At 44.3% G+C, this 24,674-nt stretch overlaps 1 protein-coding gene across 1 annotated transcript in view; it reads right to left on the bottom strand.

Annotated features, from left to right (window-relative positions):
- Positions 1–24,674, bottom strand: part of commd2 (COMM domain containing 2) — a 49,242-nt gene that overhangs the window by 13,062 nt on the left and 11,506 nt on the right. Inside the window, exon 2 of the mRNA XM_048604501.1 lies at positions 3,041–3,153. Within this exon, the coding sequence (XP_048460458.1) occupies positions 3,041–3,153 (113 nt within the window). The remainder of the gene's footprint in view (positions 1–3,040; positions 3,154–24,674) is intronic.

Here is a 24,674-nt window from a genome sequence, read left to right as displayed (position 1 = left end):
GAATGGATCTTCTTGAATTCTCTGCACAAGGGTAGGTCTAACCCATAGCACCATGACCTCCACCATGGGTATGGCAAGGAGGCAGGTGCCAAAACCACCACAAAAGGGATCAGAAACTGTGCTGTCTGCACGGGGTCATCCAGTCCCCAAAGTATCTCCGTTACTGTGGCACCATACGTGGTGCATGTTTGGAACTACAGATAGCGACGGTAGAAACACAACATCTTTCCATCACCAAAAGAACAGCGGATGCTGTAAATCAGCAACAAAAACAAAGTTGCTGGAAAAGCTCAGCAGGTCTGGCAGCATCTGTGAAGGACAAAACAGAGTTAACGTTTCGGGTCCAGTGACCATTCCTCAGAACGACATGCTGCCAGACCTGCTGAGCTTTTCCGGCAACTTTGTTTTTATTCCACCTTTCCATCACATAGCTGGCTAGGAATCTCTCCCACTTTTACCATCTACTACTGGAAGGGTTTTCAGGTTGATCTTTGTCTGCATAATCCACACGTCTTTCTTAACCATCAAGTCCTGAGATGGAACTTGAACCTCGAGCTTAGAGGCAGATACACTACCTGTTGTGCCACATAATCTCCCTCAGTCTCGTGCACCCCATTTAAAGGTGATTAGTGATGGACAATTCTCTCAATTGCCACTGGAGGGTGCTTTAAGAACACTGATAAATATGAGGCTGTGAAAATTATCCACCTTGCTCCTTTTGGTGTGTGAGGTCAGTGCTTGTTACAGACAAGAGTTGGATGCCTCGATGGAAAACACAAATGCATAATTTGTTTCTTAACAACTATAATTAATTTAATTAACTTTATTGGTACTATGGTTGCTTTCTTGCCATGTCCAAAACTTGGACAAGTGTTTGTATAGGAAAGGGACAGGGGTGGCTTTGAGCTTTGATGCCGACAGCAAGAATTAACTTACGATATTAATCTTAATAAATTAATCCCTCCCTATCATGAGAGGAATAGTCAAAACCTAAATGTACGCCAGTCACCTGCATTCTTGATGATTTTCAACTTTTCACCAAAGTCAGGTTTGGGTGAGTGATGCCTGATGTCATATTCTTTTAATAGAACATTTTAATTAGAAAAAAAGAAACTTGTAGTTTCCAATAAACTTCACTTAGTTTGGAACTCCCAATTATCCTCGGTGGGGGAATCCCTTTCCTAATGAAATATAATTGAGTTTCCAGCGTAAGTGGAAAATTTGGGTTTCTACTTTAAAGATCATCTCTGGTTTATATCTTGAAAATTTCCAGACTGATTCAAAATCTGAGTGTGTGGCATCTCCCCACTTACCAGCAAGCCCATTTCTTTTAATGAGGAACACTCTCACTGAGTGAAGATAGTCTGTTTTTAATTATGCTCTACCACAGCATTCTAGGAAGGCAAATGGAGGACACACTCCCTCCCCATATAAACTGTCCACCTTCTCTTCACCTCACCCTTCCTTATTATCACATGTCTTGGAGAAGATAAGGAACTAACCCCAGTGTCTGTCTGCAAACCCATGCTTAAATCAGGTTCAGGTTCTGCAAGCTGTTAAACTGGAGTCTTGGAACAGGCCCACACTTCAAATTGAAGTTAAAACCAAACCAGACCAAATACCAAGGAACTGTTTCCCCATAGGGAAGGAGATGAGTGCATCAGTACAGCTCACCCTTCTACATCTCCAAATGGCAAATGTTAGTATTTGGCAACAATTCTTTCTATCATTTCTATCTGCATTTTGGTTGAGATTTGGTTCATGGAAAGCAAGGAGGGAACAGGAGAAGAAAGACAAAGTCAATTACATTTCTTATTTTTAAAAAATATCATCGAGTCATACAGTATAGAAGAACTACTTCAGCCATAGAGTTATACAACACAGAAACAGACCCTTTGATCCAACCAGTCTATGCTGATCATAATTCCAAAATAAACTAGTCCTGCCTGCCTGTGCTTGGCCTGTATCCTGCTGAGCCTTTCCCATTTGTGTACTTATCCAAATGTCTTTTAAACATTGTAACTATACCTGCATCCACCACTTCCTCTGGAAGTTCATTCCACACACAAGCCACTCCCTGTGTAAAAAAGTTGCCCATCATGTCCTTTTTAAATCTTCTCCCTCTCACCTTAAAAATATGTCCCCTAGTTTTGAAACTCCCCCACCCTAGGGAAAAGGCACCTGCTATTCGCCTTATCTATACCCTTCATGATTTTAAAAACCTCTATAAGGTCACCCCTCAATTTTCTATGCTCCAATGAAAAGAGTCCCAGCCTATTCAGCCTCTCCTAATAAATCAAATCCTCCATTCCCAGCAACATCCTGGTAAATCTTTTCTGAACTCTCTCCAGCTTAATAATATACTTCTGTGCTGAACTATCTACACTAATCCCATTTTCCAGCAATTAGTCCATAGCCTTGAATGTTATGTCATTTCAATTGTTCATCCACATAATTTTTAAAAGTCGTGATGCTTCCTGCCTCACCTATGCTCCCAGGCAGAGCACTACAGATTTCCACCATCCTCTGAGAGAAAATGTTTTATCTTAAATCCCCTCTAAACATCCTGCCTTACACCTTAAAATTATGCCCTCTTGTCATTTATCCTAAACTAAGGGAAACAATGGTTTCCTTTCAACCCTGTCCATGCCCCTCATAATCTTACACACCTCAATCTCGTCCCCTCTCAGCCTATTCTATCTAAAGAAAACAACCCAGGCTATCCAGCCTCATGACTATTGTTGTCATGAGGTTTATTACAAGCACTGATTGCACTAGAAAGATTGATAAAAAGCCAAAGAGAGGGTTCAAGGTTAATACATAGAGAGTTGAAAGCATATCTTAAACCTCAATGAGTTTTTATCCTCTGTCATGGAGGCAGCTTTGGCTTCATCTGCAGCTGCTGTTAGCTCCTGAAGGCAGATATGGAATTTTGAAGTGGCTGAAAGTCAGTTGTGTGAAACCTATAGCCCAGCTTGTCTTCGAGTTGGAAACATTAGATGCACTGATGTTGCTGCTGTCACCAACATCTCCCACAGACAACAGCGAATGCACTTGTTGGCACAAATCTCGTTGCCCAAGATCTCAATCACATTCCTTTCTCTAGTCTTTGCAATGAAGGCAACGAAGCCCAAAATCGAGCCGCTCTTAATTCTGAAGTCAAAACAAAGAGTGCATTGGAATAAATGAAATGGGAAAGACTGCACTAACTCAGCAAACAAAATGTGGAGGTGCCGGAGTTGGACTGGGGTGAACAAGGTCAGAAATCACGCGACAGCAGGTTATAGTCCAACAAGTTTATTGGAAAACACAAGCTTTCAGAGCGGTACTCCTACAACGCCTGAAGCAGGACTGAGGCTCCGAAAGCTTGTGTTTTCAAATGAGCCTGTTGGACTATAACCTGGTGTTGTGTGACAGCAAACAAGACTTAGCTATATCTCCCACTTAGAAGTATGGGATTGCAAATTCTTATGTTACTGCCAATAACCCATGGTGCCAATGTCGATGAAGACAGTCAGGTATGAATTAATCCTCCCCTTACTGACTCCCACCTTCACTCCCCTCACAGGCAGCCTTGTCTCGGCCTCTCCCATTAGCTCTACAGTTGTTATTCAGAGCTATTAAAAAACAATAATTAAAGTTGTATAAAAAATGGACAACAGGTACGTGCATCTGCAAGACTGGGGTTAAAAGGGATTGAGGTAAAACGGGATTGTAAGTAAAATCATCCCTGACATATTCTGCTCTCCTTCCTGCCTGCTGCTGTGTTCCATGGGCCCCATATTTGGGTTTATTGGTAAGTGCTGTTACACCATCAAATGTACTGCAAAACAAATTCCAAACATCTGTTCTTCGTAATAATCCTTTCCCACCCAAGTACTTCGTAGAGAAGCTTATTTTGCTCCGGGAATTTTTCCAAAAGAGAGAGAAAAAAATAATCACTGTCGTCTATGGGTAAAATGTAACTGATCCAAAATATTATTTCTTGCTTCACTTAGACCTGTACAACTAAGTAAGTTAATCATTTTTTTTGTGGGAGTGAAGCCAGAATATTTTGTAAAATGGTGAGAAAGAACACGGTTTCAAATATTTCAATGTAAATAGTATATTAAGTGGATTTTATTTGTTCCCGTTCTGTTAAAAGTAATACTTTCTTTGTTTGTCAATTCAACTGGCGCAGGCAGTTACTTCTCTCAAAAGACACCATTTTCGAGTAAATCCAATACCTGAGTAAGTGGCTAACATGGCTTTCTGTAAAATATAACAACAGGAATTTGACAATGAAAATTGGAGTGTACAGAGGAGTTGCCATCACAACAGTCATGTACCATAGTGAGATCTGGACTTGGTATGAGGGACACATAAGAGTGCTAAAGCAATTCTATCAATGAATCAGAGATAGTAGGAACTGCAGATGCTGGAGAATCCGAGACAACAAGGTGCAGGGCTGGATGAACACAGCAGGCCAAGCAGCATCATAGGCCTCTCTGCTCCTATGATGCTGCTTGGCCTGCTGTGTTCATCCAGCTCTATCAATGAATCCTCTGGATTCAACAGAAGGACCAGTGAGCAAATGCTATTGTCCTTTTTGAAACTGGTCCACAAGCTTACAGGCACAACTCATTTAAAACCAACTACAATGGACTAGACATTGTGTCCGTGAATGGCTCAAAACCATCTCTTTCATCAGTACCTGCTTTCTCAACTCTCAAATGACCCAATGTTCCAGTAATGGCAAAGAAAACTCTACTAAGATACCCTGAAGGTTTCCCTTTGACGTGGCATGATTGACTGGGATGAGCTTGTTATCAATTGTTCAAAACAGTGTAATGTGTCCATTAGTCTGCATCGTGTTTCAAGTCGCAGCATCATGATGAAGCAGAGAAAGGGGAAGAAAAAGACACAAATCCTGCACTCTGGATCCCATTCTATCGTGAGACTTTCTACCCCAGGTGCTGAAAGAGCTCTGTGTTGAGAATCAGCCTGTTCAATCACGTAAAGCTCTGCAGGAAAAATTTGTGACCCTGAGCAGACGTCATCCTCAAATTGAAGGATAGTAGATGTCAATGATGACAACTCGGCAACTTTGGTGAACAGGACAGGACAGGGGTCATTGCAGGAAGGACATCCACAATGCCAGGGAGCCAGAACCAGGGGTCAAAGTCTAAGGACTGAGATGAAGAGATATTTCTTCACAAAGTGGGTGGTGAACCTGTGGAATTCAGTACCACAGAAAGCAGTCAATGCCAAAACATTCTATGATCTCAAGAAGAAATTGGATACAGCACCTGGGGCTAAGGAGATGAAAGGATATGGGGGAAAAGTAGGAACAGGCTATTGAGTTGCGTGATCAGCCACAGACATAATGAACAGGCTCAAAGGGCCAAATGGCTTACTGCTGCTCCTATTTTCTATGTTTCTATGTGTTTAGCTAAGGTGCAAAGGGGTATCAGAAGACATGCTTTGTCTCAGTGGATAGAACTGTTGTTTCTGAGTCAGAAGGTTGTTGCTTTGAGCCTCATTCTAGAGACTTGAACCTAAATCTAGGCTGACCATAATATAATAAGATGTAGGAGCTAAATTAGATTAGGCCATTCAGCCCATCAATCCTGCTCCACTGTTCAATCATTACTAATATGTTTCTCAACCCTATAGTCTTGTCTTCTCCCCATAACTCTTGATCCCCTCACTAATCAAGAACATATCTATCTCTGTCAAGACACTCAATGACTTGACCTCCATAGCCTTCTGCTACAATGAATTCCATAGATGAACCACCATCTTGCTGAAGAAATTCCTCACTATCTCAGTTCTAAAGGGCCATCCCTTCACTCTGAGGCTGTGCCCTCGGGTTCTAATCTCTCTTTTACATGGAAATATCCTCTCCACTCTATCTAGGCCTCTCAGTATTCTGTCAAAGTTTCAATGAGACCCTCCCTCACCCTTCCAAACTCCATTGAGTACAGACAGATTCATCAAACACTCATCATATAAGAAACCCTCTATCTTTATCTCTGGGATCATTCTTGTAAACATTCTCTGGACCTCCTCCAAGGCCAGCGCATCCTTCCTTAGATACAGGATATCAAAACTGCTCACAATATTCCAACTGCCGTCTGACCAGAACCTTATGCAGCCTCAGCAGTACATCCTTGCTCTTGTATTCTGGCCATCTTAAAATGAATGCTAACATTGCATTTGGCTTTCTAACTGCTAACTGAACTTGCATGTTAACCTTAAGAGAATCCTGAACTAAGACTCCTAAGCCCCTTTATACTTAAGATTTCTGAAGCCTTTCCCCATTTAGAAAATAGTCTATGCCTCTCTTTCTCTTACCAAAGTGCATGACTTCATGCTTTCCCACATTGTATTCCATCTGCCATTCTGTTCACTCTCCTAGTCCATCCTTTTGCAGCCTTCTGCTTCTGCAACACTTCCTGTCCTGACATCTATCTTTGTGCCATCTGCAAACTAAACATCAATTTCCTCAGTTCCTTTGTCCAGATTGTTAATGTATAACATGAACAGTTGTGGTCCCCTGAGGAACTCTACTAGTCAGTGGCTGCCATCCTGAAAAAGACCCTTTTGTCCCCACTTTCTGCCTTCTGCCAGTCAGTCAATCCTCTATTCATGCCAGTACCTTGCGCCTAACACCATGGGCTCTTATCTCATTTAGCAGCCTCCTGTGCGGCACTTTATCAAATAGATCATGCCCACTGTCTCTCCTTTGTCTAACTGGCTTATTACCTGTTCAAAGAATTTTAACAGATTTGTCAAACATGACCTCCCATTGACGAATCCATGCTGACTCAGCCCTAGTTTACCATGCACTTCTAAATACTCCGCAGTCTCATCCTTAATGATGGACTCTAAAATCTTGCCAAGGACTGAAGTCAGGCTAACCGGCCTATAACTTCCCGTCTTCTGCCTCCCACCCTTCTCAAACAGGTGGTACATTAGCCATTTTCCAGTCCTCTGGGACTCTCCCTGACCCCAGTGATTCCTGAAAGATCAGTAGAAATGCCTCTACAATCTCTTCAGCTATATCCATCAGAACTCTGGGGTGTAGTCCATCTGGTCTGGGTGATCTGTCCACCTTCAGACCTTTCAGCTTCCCCAGAACCTTCTCCTTAGTGATGGCCACTACACTCACCTCTGGCCCTTGACTCTCAAAGTTCTGGTATGCTGTTGGTGTCGTCCACTGTGAAAACTAATACAAAGTACCTATTCAGTTCCTCGGTCAATTCTTTGTTCCCCATTTCTACTACTCCAACCTCATTTTCCACTCTTGCCTCTCTATCACCTTGTATATAACTAAAAACAAACTCCTGCAATATTTTTTATATTACTAGCTAGCTTACCCATATATTTCATCTCCATCCCCATCTTGTTTTTTCAGTTGTCCACTGCTGATTTTTAAAGGCTTGCCAATCCTGTGGCTTCCCACTAATCTTCACCACATTGTTTGCTTTTTCTTTTCCTTTTATGCTGTCCCTGACTTCCCTCATCAGCCATGGTTATCCCATCCTCCCCTTAGTATGTTTCTTCTTCCTTGGGATGAATTTCTGCTGTGCCTCCTGAATTACCCCTCGAAACTCCTGCCATTGCTGCTCCATCATTTTCCTTGCTAGGCTCCTCTTCCAATCAACTCTGGTCAGCTCCTCCTCATGTCTTTGTAGACACCTTTACTCAATTGTAATACTGTTACATGTGATTCTAGCTTCTCCCTCTCAAACTGTAGGGTGAATTCTATGATATTATGGTCACTGCCCCCTGGGGGTTCCTTTCCTAATCAGATCTGCCTCATTACGCATCACCAAATCCAGTATTGCCTGTTCCCTTGTGGGTTCCACCACAAGCTGCTCCAAAATAAAGCTCTTAGACATTCCACAAATAAATTCCATTTCTTGGGATCCACTACCAATCTGATTTTCCCAGTCGACCTGCATATTGAAGTCCTCCATGATTGTTGAAATAGGATTTTTCTTACATGCCTTTTCTATCTTCTGTTTTATTTGCTTCCTCACATCCTGACTATTGCTGGGAGGTCTATAAATAATCTCCTCAAGGTCTTTTCTCCTTTGCAGTTCCTTAACTCTAACAACACAGATTCCACACCTTCTGATTTTATATTGCTTCCTGCTATTGATTTCATTTCATTTCTGACTAACAAAGCAACCCCAAACCCTCTGCCCATCTGCCTATCCTTTCAATAGGATGCATATGCTTGGTTGTTTAGATCCCAGCCCTAATCCCCTTGCAGCCACATCTCTGTGATGCACACAACATCGTACCCGTCAATTTCTGCGCTACAAGCTCATTTACCTTGTTTCATATACAATGTGCATTTAAGCATAAGATCCTCTGTCCTGCGTTGACTGCCTCCCTTCTCATAGTTGTCCCATTATCTGCTGTGCCTGAAGTTCAATTCCCGACCCTTTGCATACTCTCTGTCCTATTACTTGTCCTTGAAACTTTAATAACCTCTCCTGAGTTTCCCCCCCAAACCCCAAATTTTACTTGTGACCACCCTATTTAGCCTTTCCACTAGGATCCTGGCCCCAGATTGGTTTGGAGCCCATCCTGACGGTACTGTTCCCTCCTGTCCCAATACTGATGCCAGTGCCCTATGAAATGGAACCCTTCTTTCACACACCACTCCTTTACCGCATGTTTACTTCCCTAATCTTCTTATGTCTTTGCCAATTTGCACATGGCTCAGGTAATAATCCAGAGATTACAAACTTTGAGTTCCTTTTTTTAAATTTTGCTCCTAATTCCTGACATTCCCAAAACAGGACAGTTTGCCTACTCTTGCCTGTATCGTTGATGCCAAAATGGGCCACAGCAATTGGATCCTCCCCATCCTCACAAACGATGCTGTCTGTCCCCCTCATTCTAGAATCCCCTAACCCTATTGCTTTACTTTGAGCCCCCCTCTACTTGAATGGCTTCCCTGACTGCAGTGCAGTGGTCAGTTTGACCATCCACGCTGCAGAGTCTTTCCTCATCCATACATCGAGTAATACCTCACACCTGATGGAACAAGGTCAAGAGCTGAGATTCCTCCAACGCTATATGCAGCTTTCCCATACGTGCCTCACGGTAGTCACACCCTGACCAGTGGCATATGTGAAATATTTAAACTGCAAGGTGTGACTGCCTGGAACACAGCATCAAGGTTACTCTCCCCTCCTGGATACTGACCCTCCTGTGTCGTACTGACAAGACTGCTGTTTTTACCTGAGCTGTTAAGTCAAGTTCCTGGCTCAGATGGTAAAGTCCGCAGCACTGCCCTGAAGGTTCTTCCTGTCGGCTTGGAGAATAATTATTCCTCAACAGTCACACTGAGCCAAGTTTTTCAATTTGTTGTCACACTGTTGCTTATGGAATCTTTCTGTGCACAGATTGGCAACTGAACTTTACTGTATTAAATCAGTGATTAAACTTCAGAAGTATTTCATTGCCTATAGAGTACTTTAGGGTGTCCTGAAATGTAAAAGGTTCCATATAAACGTACAGAATGTCCTGTTCGTGCTATTTTAGGTGACAGATTATTTAATTAAAAATTTACTTATCACCTTTGATCTGAGAGACTTGTATTTATTTAGGGTACCTAGGGGTTTTACCTGTGGATCACTGGGATGAGGGCTTTCAATACTAGAAAGAGACTGGAAAAAGTAAATCTGTTCTTAGAACAGAAAACGTTAAGGGATGATCTGGTACACAATTCCAAAATGAAAGAGGGTTTAAAGGAGTACACAGAGGAAAGCTGTTTCTGTGGGTGAGTGTGTTTATAACCAGAGTTGATAGATGTCAAAGCATTGGCAAAAGATCCACAGGGGAGATATTTTCACTCAGAAAGTTATTGTGTTCTGAAATGGTCTGTGTGTGAAAGGTGATGGTAGCTGATTCCATAAATATTTTTCATGGAAATTGGAGAGTAGATGATGGCATCATCCAGGACAAAGCAACCCACTTTGATTGGAACCCCACCCAACACATTACAATAGTATCACAGGTAGACAGATTGGTGAAGAAGGCATTTGGCATGCTTGCCTTATTGGCCAGAGCACTGAGTATAGGAGTTGGGACATCATGTTGTGGCTGTACAAGACGTTAGTGAGGCTATGTTTGGAGTATTATGTACAATTCTGGTCGCCCTGCTAAAGGAAGGGTGTTATTAAACTGGAAAGGGCACAGAAAACATTTTCAAGGATGTTACCGAGAATGGAGGGTTTGAGTTATTATGAGAGGCTGGATAGGCTGGGGCTATTTTCCCTGGAGCGTAGGAGGCTGAGGGGTGACCTTATAGAGGTTTGTAAAATCATGAGGGGCATAGATAAAGTGGATACCAAGGTCTTTTCCTCAAGGTAGAGGAGTCCAAAACTAGAGGGCATAGGTTTAATGTGAGAGAGGAAAGATTTAAAAGGGACCTGAGGGGCAACATTTTCACACAGAGGGTGATCTGTACACAGAATGAACTGCCAGGGGAAGTGGTAGGGGTGAATACAATTACAACATTGAAAAGACATTTGGATAGGTACATGAACAAGAAAGGTTTAGAGAGATGTTGGCCAAACACAGGCAAATGGGACTAGTTCAGTTTGGGAAACCTCGTCAGTATGGGTGAGTTGGGCCGAGCGGTCTGTTTCCATGCTGGATGACTCTATGACTCATTTGTTCACATCTGTCACACAGAAAATGTTTGAAGCTCTTATAAAAGACATAGTAAAAGGGCACTTGGATAAGTTCAAGGTACTCTGCCTGAGCCTACATGGTTTTGTCAAAGGGAAATCATATTTAACTATTTTAACACTCACCTTAAACCATAACAACCCATCTGGTTCACTAATGTCCTTTAGGAAAGGAAATCTGTTGTCCTGACCTGATGTGATACAGAATGCAATTTTGGCTAAATTGGAGATTATGGTAAATTGTGTTCAATCAACAATTGGCATCTTGAGGTCACAAAAGCAATAATAGATAGGCAGTTCTGTGGTTGAAAACGAGACTCCCAAATGGTATGTTGCCTCCCAGGTACACGGGTCAGGGATGTCTCAGATCGACTGCAGGACATTCTGAAGGGGGAGGGTGAACAGCCAGATGTCGTGGTGCATATAGGCACCAATGATATAGGTAATAAACAGGATGAAGTCCTACAAGCAGAATTTAGGGAGTTAGGAGCCAAGTTAAAAAGTAGGACCTCAGAGGTAGTAATCTCAGGATTGCTACCAGTGTCACGTGCTAGTCAGAGTAGAAATGAAAGAATAGGTAGGATAAATGAGTGGCTTGAGAGATGGTGCAGAAGGGAGGAGTTCAGATTTTTGGGACATTGGGACCGGTTCTGGGAGAGGTGGGACTATTACAAATCGGACGGTCTACACCTGGGCAGGACTGGAACCAATGACCTAGGGGGTGCTTTTGCTAACGTTGTTGGGGAGGGTTTAAACTAATGTGGCAGGGGGATGGGAACCAAATGAGGAGGACAGTAAGGAGGTAGTAACTAAAGCCTGTAAGGAACTCGATAATGAAGTCAGTGTGACTAAGGGGAAGAGTAGGCAGAGAGCAGATGATGAACGTAAAGGGACAGGTGGTCTGAGGTGCATTTGTTTTAATGCGAGAAGTGTAGTAGGTAAGGCAGATGAACTTAAGGCTTGGATTAGTACCTGGGAGTATGATGTTATTGCTATTACTGAGACTTGGTTGAGGGAAGGGCAAGATTGGCAACTAAATATCCCAGGATATAGATGCTTCAGGCGGGATAGAGAGGGAGGTAAAAGGGGTGGAAGAGTTGCATTACTGGTCAAAGAGGATATCACAGCTGTGCTGAAGGAGGGCACTATGGAGGACTTGAGCAGTGAGGCAATATGGGCAGAGCTCAGAAATAAGAAGGGTGTGGTAACAATGTTGGGGCTGTACTACAGGCCTCCCAACATCGAGCGTGAGATGGAGGTACAAATATGTAGACAGGTTATGGATAGATGTAGGAGCAACAGGGTGGTGGTGATGGGAGATTTTAATTTTCCCAACATTGACTGGGATTCACTCAGTGTTAGGGTTTAAATGGAGCAGAATTTGTAAGGAGCATCCAGGAAGGTTTTATAGAGCAGTATGTAAATAGTCCAACTCGGGAAGGGGCCATACTGGACCTGGTGTTGGGAATGAGCCCAGCCAGGTGGTTGAAGTTTCAGTAGGGGATTACTTTGGGAATAGTGATCACAATTCTGTAAGTTTTAGAATACTCATGGACAAAGACGAGAGTGGCCCTAAAGGAAGAGTGTTAAATTGGGGGAAGGCCAACTATAGCAAAATTCAGCAAGAGCTGGGGAATGTGCATTGGGAACAGCTGTTTAAGGGTAAATCCACATTTGATATGTGGGAGGCTTTTAAAGAGAGGTTGATTAGAGTGTAGGACAGACAAGTCCCTGTGAAAATGAGGGATTGAAAGGGCAAGATTAGGGAACCATGGATGACAGGTGAAATTGTGAGACTAGCAAAGAGGAAAAAGGAAGCATACATAAGGTCTAGGCGACTGAAAACAGACAAAGCTTTGGAAGAATATTGGGAAAGTAGGACCAATCTAAAATGAGGAATTAAGAGGGCTAAAAGGGGTCATGAAATAACTTTAGCAAACAGGGTTAAGGAAAATCCTAAAGCCTTTTATTCGTACATAAGGAGCAAGAGGGTAACTAGAGAAAGGGTTGGCCCACTCAAGGACAAAGGAGGGAAGTTATGCGAGGAGTCAGAGAAAATGAGTGAGATTCTTAATGAGTACTTTGCGTTGGTATTCACCGAGGAGAGGGACATGACGGATATTGAGGTTAGGGATAGATGTTTGATTACTCTAGGTCAAGTCGGCATAAGGAGGGGGGAAGTGTTGGGTATTCTAAAGGCATTAGGGTGGACAAGTCCCCAGGTCTGGATGGGATCTGTCCCAGGTTACTGAGGGAAGTGAGAGAGGAAATAGCTGGGGCCTTAACAGATATCTTTGCAGCATCCTTGAGCATGGGTGAGGTCCTGGAGGACTGGAGAATTGCTAATGTTGTCCCCTTGTTTAAGAAGGGTAGCAAGGATAATCCAAGTAATTATAGACCGGTGAGCCTGATGTCTGTGGTGGGGAAGCTGCTGGAGAAGATACGGAGGGATAGGATCTATTTACATTTGGAAGAAAATGGGCTTATTCGTGATAGGCAGCATGGCTTTGTGCAGGGAAGGTCATGTCTTACCAACTTGATAGAATTCTTTGAGGAAGTGACAAAGTTGATAGATGAGGGAAGGGCTGTAGATGTCATATACATGGACTTCAGTAAGGCATTTGATAAGGTTCCCCATGGGAGGCTGATGGAGAAAGTGAAGTCACATGGGGTCCAGGGTGTACTAGCTAGATGGATAGAGAACTGGCTGGGCAACAGGAGACAGAGTGTTGTAGTGGAAGGAAGTTTCTCAAAATGGAGAACTGTGACCAGTGGTGTTCCACAGGGATCCGTGTTGGGACCTCTGTTGTTTGTGATATACTTAAATGATCTGGAGGAAGGTGTAGATGGTCTGATTAGCAAGTTTGCAGATGACACTAAGATTGGTGGAGTAGCAGATAGTGAACGGGACTGTCGGAGAATGCAGCAGAATATAGATAGATTGGAGAATTGGGTGGAGAAATGGCAGATGGAGTTCAATCCAGGCAAATGCGAGGTGATGCATTTTGGAAGATCCAATTCAAGAGCGAACTATATGGTAAATGGAAAAGCCCTGGGGAAAATTGATGCACAGAGAGATCTGGGTGTTCAGGTCCATTGTACCCTGAAGGTGGCAACGCAGGTTGATAGAGTGGTCAAGAAGGCATACGGCATGCTTTCATTCATCGGACAGGGTATTGAGTACAAGAGTTGGCAGGTCATGTTACAGTTGAATAGGACTTTGGCTCGACCACATTTTGAATACTGCGTACAGTTCTGGTCACCACATTACCAAAAGGATGTGGATGCTTTGGAAAGGGTGCAGAGGAGGTTCACCAGGATGTTGCCTGGTATGGAGGGCGCTAGCTATGAAGAGAGGTTGAGTAGATTAGGATTATTTACATTAGAAAGACGGAGGTTGAGGGGGGACCTGATTGAGGTCTACAAAATCATGAGGGGTATAGACAGGGTGGATAGCAAGAAGCTTTTTCCCAGAGTAGGGGACTCAATTACTAGGGGTCACGATTTCAAGTTGAGAGGGGAAACATTTAAGGGAGATATGCATGGAAAGTTCTTTACGCAGAGGTTGGTGGGTGCCTGGAATGCGTTGCCAGCGGAGGTGGTAGAGGCGGGCACGATAGCGTCATTTAAGACGTATCTAGACAGATACATGAATGGGCAGGGAGCAGAGGGATACAGATCCTTGGAAAATAGGCTACAGGTTTAGATAGAGGATCTGGATCAGCGCAGCTTTGGAAGGCCGAAGGACCTGTTTCTGTGCTGTAATTTTCTTTGTTCTTTGTTCTAATAAAGGTGAGCCATTCATTGCTGCCACTGCATATACCATTCACCAACATGCATCTTTTACAGAACCTTAAGAGAACTCTGGAATTACAGCTCCTTCACGTGAAAGTTTAAAATCTCTCAGGTATGGAATAGTTTTAACCTTCTGAGGTGTGTCAGGAGTGAGGGGTGGTGGAGAAGGGATTTCTGAGTTTCACAATCAAGGTGATATAGGCATTGTGTCGGATTTTGTCTGCCTATTTATCAGCAAATTTGAGTCAGTCCTTCATGTTCAAAGTCAAAACCAACTTCCGTTTCTCAGGACCTGGGATACTTGAAAAGGTAGAACAGGAAAAGATCATGTAGCCCATCTGGACAATCCAAAAATCTTGTCACAGAGTTATAGAGGTCTACATCATGGAAACAGGCCCTTCGACGCAATTTTCACCCAGTTTTCACAACTAATCTAGTCCTATTTGCCTGCATTGGGTCCAAATCCCTCCATACCTATCCCATCCATGCACCTGTCTAAATGATTCTTAAATGAAAAGCACTTCCATCACGACTCCTGGTAGCCCATTGCAGACATTCATCACCCTCTGTGTGAAAGCATTGACCCGCTGGACTCTTTGAATCTCTCCCCTCTCACCTTAACCTGTGCTAGTTTTCCATCTTTTACATTGAGTATTTGTTCATGCATGCATACCCATACACACACACATTCACACAGAAGAATGTTCATTCTTATAGGACAAATGTACACAAGTTTTGACAAGGTTTTCCTGGCACCGTGCACCCATCATTAAACGTGTCATTAGTTTGGAGCCAGCCATTTTAAAATCCTTTTGTCTGTTTGATATCTAAATGTCATTCTTGTTGTGAGAAGCCAACTAAAGGAGACCCACCCACAAGTGAACGTGGTTTAAAAAAAACCAACGCGTGTCCCTAATTTACGAACTACCTCAGCAATTTAAAGCTTTTGGTTACTAATGTGGGCTGCATCCTCTAGACGCTGTTTAATTGCTGTATCTGACTCCCTGTACTTTCTTCAGTTAAGCTCTCAGTACTCAGTGCCAGCCCACTGCTGTCTCAGAGCTCTTTTCAACTTACAGGTGGTTTCACGGTGACAAAGAAGTTGGGTAGTAAATATAAATATAACTGTGCCTTGCATCAACAAAGTGTATCTATTTAGTTAGAAAGTGGGCTTAAACTACTGTTATGAATGATGTGGCTTAAGTCAGGTTTGCTTTCCAATTCCTCTAAAACTCATCGTTGTACAATTAACTAGAAAACGAATGTAGTGATGATAACCCTTTTGCCTTGTAAAGCTCTATCAAAGAGGCTGGAGAGGCTGTGACTGAAAGAAATAAACTAAGAATGCTTTCAGAACAATGGTTTGGGCCACTCCTGCTGTGCATGTATTGACTCGTCTTTTCTAAGACGTTGTTTGATGATTTGTCCTAACGCAGGGAGCTGCCTTCAGGCACAGTTGCCAGTTTCATCCGAATAGAAAGGTGAGAACAACAGAGACAAGTTCTCAGAAATCCACACTTGAGAAACTGTGATTGAGTTGTTAAGCATTTTGGAAATAACGCAAATGGAAATTAAAGACAAATATTCATTTTTTAGAGAAAAGTTAAATCCAAATTAACAGTTTTGATTGTTTGAGTTTTTTGCATGACATAAGGTTTAATTGGTTTTAAAACATGCCTGGTGCAATTAAATCATTTAAACCCTACCCAAAACGCTGTCAAAATTCCTCCAGCAATGTACTAAAGTTTTGGAGCATTGTGCTGAAAATGAGCAAACTTGTTTGCTTGAAGATTGATATCAATTTCCTTGTGATGCAAAAACCTCAACAGCCATAAACAAGATTGAGTGGCTCCATTTATAGAGGGTGGATGTTCAAGTCGATGAACTTTGAGACCTTTCTGCTTGCTGTGTCTTTCTTATGAATTGCTTACCTGTAGCATTCTCCAATTCTAATCTGTTAGATCAGTCTGGTCCAAATGTGTGGGTTTATGGTCCAGTCCTACTGTCATTGGGCTAGTAATCCAGACACCCAGACAATGTTCTGCAAATCCAGGTTTAAAACTCACCATGGTAGATGTTGGGAAGTGAATTCAAAAATAAAAAATAATCTGAAGTTAAAAATCTAATGATGACCATTGGAAATTCCCTTTCTTGTATTTGCTTGTGAGACATGGGTCATCACTGGTTAGACCAACATTTTGTTGCACATCCCAGAAGGTAGTTAAGAGTTAAATACATTGCTGAAGACCTGAAGCCACATGTAGACCAGACTAGGTACGGGGTGGGGGGCCTGTTTCCTTACCTAAAGGACATTAGTGAACTAAATGGGTTTTTCCTGACTAGTGACCATGGATTCTTGGACACCACGAGACTGGTAATTCCACATTTTTAGTGAATTCAAAGTCCACCATCTCTTTGGGCTCTATCCCCACCTATCGTTTACTCTTTACAATCTCCCCCCACCCTATCTATTGCATAGCAGGAATTGAATCCAGTCCCCAGAACATTGCTTGAGTCCATGGATTAACAGTCCAGCAATAATACCACAAGGCCATTGCCTCGCCTTTGTATGCTGCTGCATTCTGGAGGGTCACCCACAATGCCATTAGGGAAGGAATTCCAGGATTTTGATCCAGTGACCGTGAAGGAACAACGATATGTTTCCAAATAAAAACCAAAATAACTGTGGATGCTGTAAATCAGAAAATAAAAGTAGAAATTGCTGGAAAAGCTCAGTAGGTCTGGCAGCATCTGTGAAAAGAAATCAGGGTTAATGGTTCCGGTCCGATGACTCTTCTTCAGAACTGATGGGAGCTAGGGATATGTTGGTTTATATGCAGAAGATAGGGTGGGGGGAGGGGATAAAGAGTAAACGATAGGTGGGGATAGAGCTCAAAGAGAGAGAAGAACAGCTGGACAGACAAAGGAGTGGATAACGATCTGGCTGGGAGGGTGTATAGCTGTTAATGGAGACTGATAGTGGCTAACAATAGGTAGTATGTAATGGCAGACTATGTGAGAACAAGGCCTGGTGTGTGGGGTAAAGGGGCTGGGACATGGGAGAGTTTAGGCCCTAAAATTATTGAACTCAATATCGAGTCCGGAGGGCCGCAGGGACCCGAAGCGGAAAATGAGGTGTTGCTCTTCCAGAGATAACAAGGTGTAGAGCTGGATGAACACAGCAGGCCAAGCAGCATCAGAGGAGCAGGAAAGCTGACGTTTTGGGCCTAGACCCTTCTTCAGAAATGGGGGAGGGGAAGGGGGTTCTGAAATAAATAGGGAGAGAGGGGGAGGTGGATAGAAGATGGATAAAGGAGAAGATAGGTAGAGAGGAGACAGACAGGTCAAAGAGGCGGGGATGGAGCCAGTAAAGGTGAGTGTGGGTGGGGAGGTAGGGAGGTGATAGGTCAGTCCAGGGAGGACGGACAGGTCAAGGGGACGGGATGAGGCTAGTAGGTAGGAGATGGGGGTGGGGCTGGAGGTGGGAGGAGGGGATAGGTGGGAGGAAGGACAGGTTAGGGAGGCGGGGACGAGCTGGGCTGGTTTTGTGGTGCGGTAGGGGGAGGGGAGATTTTGAAGCTTGTGAAGTCCACATTGATACCATTGGGCTGCAGGGTTCCCAAGCGAAATATGAGGTGCTGTTACTGCAACCTTCGGGTGGCATCGTTGTGGCACTGCAGGAGGCCCAGGATGGACATGTCATCTGAGGAATGAGAGGGGGAGTTGAAATGGTTTGCGACTGGGAGGTGCAGTTGTTTAGTGCAAACCGAGTATAGGTGTTCCGCAAAGCAGTCCCCAAGCCTCCGCTTGGTTTCCCCGATGTAGAGGAGGCCACAATGGGAACAGCGGATACAGTATATCACATTAGCAGATGTGCAGGTGAACATCTGTTTGATGTGGAAGGTCTTCCTGAGGCCTGGGATGGTGGTCAGGGGGGAGGTGAAGGGGCAGGTGTAGCACTTCCTGCGCTTGCAAGGAAAAGTGCCGGATGTGGTGGGGCTGGAGGGGAGTGTAGAGCGGACAAGGGAGTCACGGAGAGAGTTGTCCCTCCGGAAAGCAGATAAGGGTGGGGAGGGAAAGATGTCTTTGGTGGTGGGGTCGGATTGCAGATGGCAGAAGTGTCGGAGGATGATGCATTGGATCCGGAGGTTGGCAGGGTGGTTCGTGAGGACGAGGGGAATTCTGTTTTGGTTGTTATTGCTGGGACGGGGTGTGAGGGATGAGTTGCGGGAAATGCGGGAGACACGGTCGAGGGCGTTCTCGACCACTGAGGGGGGGAAATTGCAGTCCTTGAAAAACGAGGACATCTGAGATGTTCGGGATTGGAATGCCTCATCCTGGGAGCAGATGCGGCGGAGGCGAAGGAATTGGGAATAGGGGATGGCCTTTTTGCAGGAAGGTGGGTGGGAGGAGGTGTATTCTAGGTAGCTGTGGGAGTCGGTGGGCTTGAAATGGATATCGGTTTCTAGGTGGTTGCCAGAGATGGAAACAGAGAGGTCCAGGAAGGAGAGAGAGGTATCAGAGATGGTCCAGGTGAATTTAAGGTTGGGGTGGAAGGTGTTAGTGAAGTGGATGAACTGTTTGAGCTCCTCGTGGGAGCACGAGGCGGTGCTGATACAGTCATCGATGTAACGGAGGAAGAGGTGGGGTTTAGGGCCAGTGTAGCTTTGGAAGAGGGATTGTTCCACGTAACCTACAAAGAGGCAGGTCTAGCTTGGGCCCATTTGGGTACCCATTGCCACCCCCTTTGTCTGTAGGAAGTGGGAGGAATTGAAAGAGAAGTTGTTAAGAGTGAGGACGAGTTCGGCTAAGCAGATGAGGGTGTCAGTGGAGGGGGACTGGTCAGACCTGCGGGACAGGAAGAAGCGGAGGGCCTTTAGGCCATCTGCATGGGGAATGCAGGTGTATAGGGACTGGACGTCCATGGTAAAGATGAGGTGTTGGGGACCAGGGAATTGGAAGTTTTGGAGGAGGTGGAGAGCGTGGGTGGTGTCACGGACGTAGGTAGGGAGTTCCTGGACCAAGGGGGAGAAAATGGAGTCGAGATAGGTGGAGATAAGTTCGGTGGGGCAGAAGAAGGCGGAGAAAATGGGTCGACCAGGGCAGTCAGGTTTGTGGATTTTGGGAAGGAGATAGAAGCGGGCGGTGCGGGGTTGGGAGACGATGAGGTTGGAGGCTTGTGCTGAGCTTTGCTGGAACACAGCTGCTAGCCTGAGACAGAGATGTCGGCCAGGGAACAGGGTGGTGTGTTAAAGTGGCAGGCAACTGGAAGCTCAGGGTCTGTTGTGCATGCAGAATGTAAATGTTCTGTGAAGGGGTCACCCAGTCTGCGCTTCATTTTCTCAATGTAGAGGACACCAAATTGTGAACAGCGAATGCAGTAAGCTAGATTCTGGGAAGTACAGGTAAAGTGCTGCTTCACTTGGAAGGTATGTTTGGGTCCTTGCATACTGAGGAGGGAGGAGGTAAATGGGCAGGTGTTGCACCTTCGCTGGTGCAGGGGAAAGTGCCATGGGGTTGTGGGGGTGTGTTGGGAGTGAAGGAAGAGTGGATTAGGGTGTCCTGGAGGGAACAGTCCCTGTGGAAGGCAGACAAGGGAGGGGAGGGGAATTTCCAGTTTCCAGACTCCTCCTCTTCGCCATGGACATGCAATCCCTTTAGATGTCCACTCCCATCAGGATGGTCTCAGGGCTCTCAGCTTCTTCCTGGAAATAAGGCCTGAAATGTCTCCAGGTACTACCACCCTCCTCCACCTGGCTGATCTCGTCCTCACCCTAAACAACTTCTTTTTTAACTCCTCTCACTTTCCTCAGGTCAGAAGTATGGCTATGGATACCTGCTCGGACCTTCAGTTATGCCTGTCTCTTTGTGGGTTACGTGAAACATTCCTTGTGCCAATCCCACTCTGGCTACCACCCGTAACTCTTTCTCGGGTATATCAATGACATCAGAGGTGCTGCTTCCCTCTCTCATTCTGAACTGGAAAACTGTATCAATTTTGCTTCCGACTTCCACCCTGCTCTCACCTTCATCTGGTTCATCCCAGACTCCTCCCTTCCCTTCCTTGACAACTCTGGTTCCATTTCTGGGGGTAAGCTGGCAACAAAAGTTCTCTAGAAGCCGACCGACTCCCATAGTTGCCTTGACGATACATCCTCACATTCTGCTTCCTGTAAGGACTCCATCCCATTCTCCCAGTTCTTCCGTCTCCGTCACATCTGTTCTAACGCCCACATTCTACGGGGGTCCCTCAGAAACGCCCATCTTCTTCCTCAACTGAACATTTCCCACCATCATGTTAACAGGGCCCTCACCTGTATCTGACCCATCTCCCTCACCCATTCCCCTCTGTCCCACAACAATGATTGGGTCCCCCCCCGGTCCTGACATACCACCCCACCAGCATGCATATCTAAAGGAACATTAGCTGCCATTTCCACCACCTGCAGCAGGATGTCAGCATCAGACACATATTCCCCTCCCATCCCTTGTCACATTCCACAGGGACTGTTCCCTCCGGGACATCCTGGGCCACACCTTCTGTACTCCCAACAACCCCCCACACCCCCATGGAATCTTCCCCTGCAATCGCTGAAGGTATAACACTTACCCATTTACTTCCTCCCCCCTCAATATCCAAGGGCCCAAACACACCTTCAAGATGAAGCAGCACTTTACCTGCACTTCACACAATCTAGTCTACTGCATTCACTGCTCACAATGTGGTCTCCTCTACACTGGGGAGACAAAACACAGAGTGGGGGATTGTTTTACAGAACACCTAAATTCTATCCACAAAAATGACCCTGAGCTTCCAGTTGCCTGCCACTTCAACACACTACCATGTTCACTGGCCAGCGTTTCTGTTGCATGCCTGCTGCAGTGCTCCAGTGAGCCGTAGCATAAGCTCAAAGAACAACATCTCATTTTCCACTTGGGGACCCCACAACCCCAGAGACTCAACATCAAGTTCAACAACTTTAGAGCCTGATTCCATGTTTTTTACCCACCCCACACCCAGTCCTGTGTGGCATGCAACGCTTTTAGCATAGTCACCCATTCTCACCTATACCTGGGTCCATTATCACATTATATGGATTGCATACAGTACAGCTAACCCAGTTTCTCCTAGTCTCAGTTCTTACTATCACTTATTCCACTCTTCTTCCATCCTGGCCTGCTATCCTTAATCACCTTGTTTGCCTAGCCCTTTCATATCTCTCTCTATCTGGGTTCCATCTCCACCCATCCACTCACCTCTCCCCTTCCCACGATCGCAACATTCCCAACTTTGGCTTCAGCATAAATACAACTGTTTCTTGGCTGCTATCAGTTCTGATGAAGATTCACCAGACACGAAACGTTAATTCTGCTTCCTTCGCACAGATGCTGCCAGACCAGCCGAGTTCTTCCAGCAATTTCTGTTTTTGGTTCTGATCTCCAGCATCCGCAGCTGTATTTTATTTCATTATCGTGGTATCAACTGTGACAAACATTCGGAAAGAAAACCTCGATGTAACATTGGGGTGCCGGTGAGAAAATCCAGACATTTATAGTGCAAAAATCATGATTAGGCTTCATCTGGAGAAGTAATCATTGTTTTTCAACTTTTTGTCCTCCTTTGAATGCGTTGAGCTGTTCATTGTTGCCTGGGGCTGTCTAGAAACGTTTTTCTTACTTCTTTCATCAGCTGAAAGATTGCATGAATAATGACAGCAATTACAGAGCAGTCTGTTTAACTTTGGTGGTGAGGCAGCTTCAAGAAATAATTATTTGAGGTAGAATTTGAAGTCATGTGGAAGAAGTTGGTTTGATTAGGAAGAGTCATCATGGATTTCTAAAGGGGAAATTGAACTAACTTTCGGGAGCTTTTTGAAGAAAGGCTTGATGAGGGTTGATGTGGTGTACTTGGATATCAAAAAGGCATTTGATACAATGCAACACAGCTGAGGAAAGTTATAAGTCACGGAATAAAAGGAATAGTAGCAACATGGATACAAAATTGGCTGAGTGACTGGAAACAAAGTAATGGTCAATGAATATTTTATGGGCTGATGGAAATTTGTTGTGGAATTCCCCAGCAGGTGGCTTTGGGACCCTTGTTTTCCTGATATATATTAATGATCTGAGTCTTGGTGTGCAGGGCACAATTTCAAAATTTGCAGATGATACAAAACTCTGAGGAGAGCAGAGTGGAACTCCAAAAGGACATTTACAAATTTCCAGAAGGAGATTTACAAGGGTATTGCCAGCGTTGGAGAGTTTGAGCAATAGGGAAAGGCTGAATAGGCTGGGACTATTTTCCCTGGAGCATCAGAAGCTGAGGGTGTGTCCTTATCGAGGTTTATAAAATCATGAGGGGCATGGATAGGGTGAAATAGACAAGCTCTTCTCCCCAGGGTGGGACAGTTCAAAGCTAAGGAGCATAGGTTTAAGGTGAGAGGGGAAAGATTTAAAAGGGACTTAAAGGGCATTTTTTTCATGCAGAGGGTGAAGTGTGTATGGCATGAGCTGCCAGAAGAAGTGGTGGAGGCTGGTACAATGACAACAATTAAAAGGCATCTGGATGGGTATATGAATAGAAAGGGTTTAGAAGGATATGAGCCATATGCCGGCAAATGTGACCAGATTTATTTAGGATATCTGGTCAGCATGGACGAGTTGGACCGAAGGGTCTGTTTCCATACTGTATATCTCTATGACTCTATCAGAAATCACACGACACTAGGTGTTAACATCTGAAGAAGGACTAAGGCTTTGAAAGCTTGTAATTTCAAATAAACCTGTTGGACAATAACCTGGTGTCGTGTGACTTCTGACCTTGTCCACCCCAGTCCAACACCACATCTATGACTCTGTGACATTGATGCATTGGTGGAATAGGTAGATAAATAACAGATGAAGTGCTGTGGGCAATGGCCTAGTGGTATTATCGCTGGACTGTTAATCCAGAGACCCAGCTAATGTTCTGAGGACCTGGGCTTGAATCTTGCCACAGCAGATGGTGGAATTTGAATTCAATAAATATCTGGAATTAAGAGTCTAAGGATGACCATGAATCTATTGTTGATGATTGGAAAAGCCCATCTTGTTCAGTAATGTCCTTTAGGGAAGGAAACTGTCATCCTGTCATTCCTGGTCTGGCCTACATGTGACTCCAGACCCACAGCAATGTGGTTGACTCTTACCTGCCCTCTGGGCAATTAGGGATGGTCAATAAATGCTGCCTAGCCAGTGATGCCCTTGTCCCATGAATGAGTAAAGGAAAGAAAAAAAAAATGCAGGGCAGTGTGAGATAATAGGTAGGAATTAGGTAGAAGGAACATTGAACAATTTAAAGTGAGGGGTACAATTCTAAAGGGGGTGCAGTAGCAGAAGGACTTTGACTTACATGTGAACAGATCATTGAAGGTGGCAGGACAGGTTGAAAGAGCAGTTAATAAGGCAGACTGTGTCCTTGGCTTTATTAATAGGGGCGTAGAACGCAGGAGCCAGGAGGCGATATTGGACTTGTATAAGACTCTTGTTAGACTTCAACAGAAATATTGTATACTGTTGTGGGTGTCACATTATAGGAAAAATGAGAATACATCAGAGAGAGTGCAGACATGATATACAAGTTTGGTTCCAGGAATGAGAAACTTCAATAATGAGGATAGATCAAAGAAGTTAAGGATTGATTGAAAAAGTTGGGACTGTTCTCCTTGGAGAGAAGAAGGCTGAGAGGAAATTTAATAGAAGCTTTCATGACATAGTAAATAGGGAGAAACCATTTCTGTTTGTAAAACCAACAAGAATGAGAAAGCACAGATTTAAAGTGATGAGCACATGAAGCAAGGGTGATGTGAAAAAAAGAAACTTTTTCACACAGTGAATAGTTAGGATATATAATACACTGCCTGGAAATGTGGTAGAGACAGGTTCATTTGAGACATTCAGTAAGGCATTGGATGATTACTTAAGTAGAAATTGTGTGGAAGGGTATGGGAAAAACCACGAAATGGGTTAATGAGAGATAGTAGGAACTGCAGATGCTGGAGAATCCGAGACAACAAGGTGCAGGGCTGGATGAACACAGCAGGCCAAGCAGCATCATAGGAGCAGAGAGGCTGACGTTTCGGGCCTAGACCCTTCATCAGAAAAGGGGGAGGGGAAGGGGGTTTTGAAATAAATAGGGAGAGA

The sequence above is a fragment of the Rhincodon typus genome, chromosome 13, assembly GCF_021869965.1.
Source record: "Rhincodon typus isolate 14 chromosome 13, sRhiTyp1.1, whole genome shotgun sequence".
Lineage (NCBI taxonomy): Eukaryota > Metazoa > Chordata > Chondrichthyes > Orectolobiformes > Rhincodontidae > Rhincodon > Rhincodon typus.
Note: the sequence above shows the minus strand (reverse complement) of the source record. Positions and strands in the feature narration are given on the sequence as shown.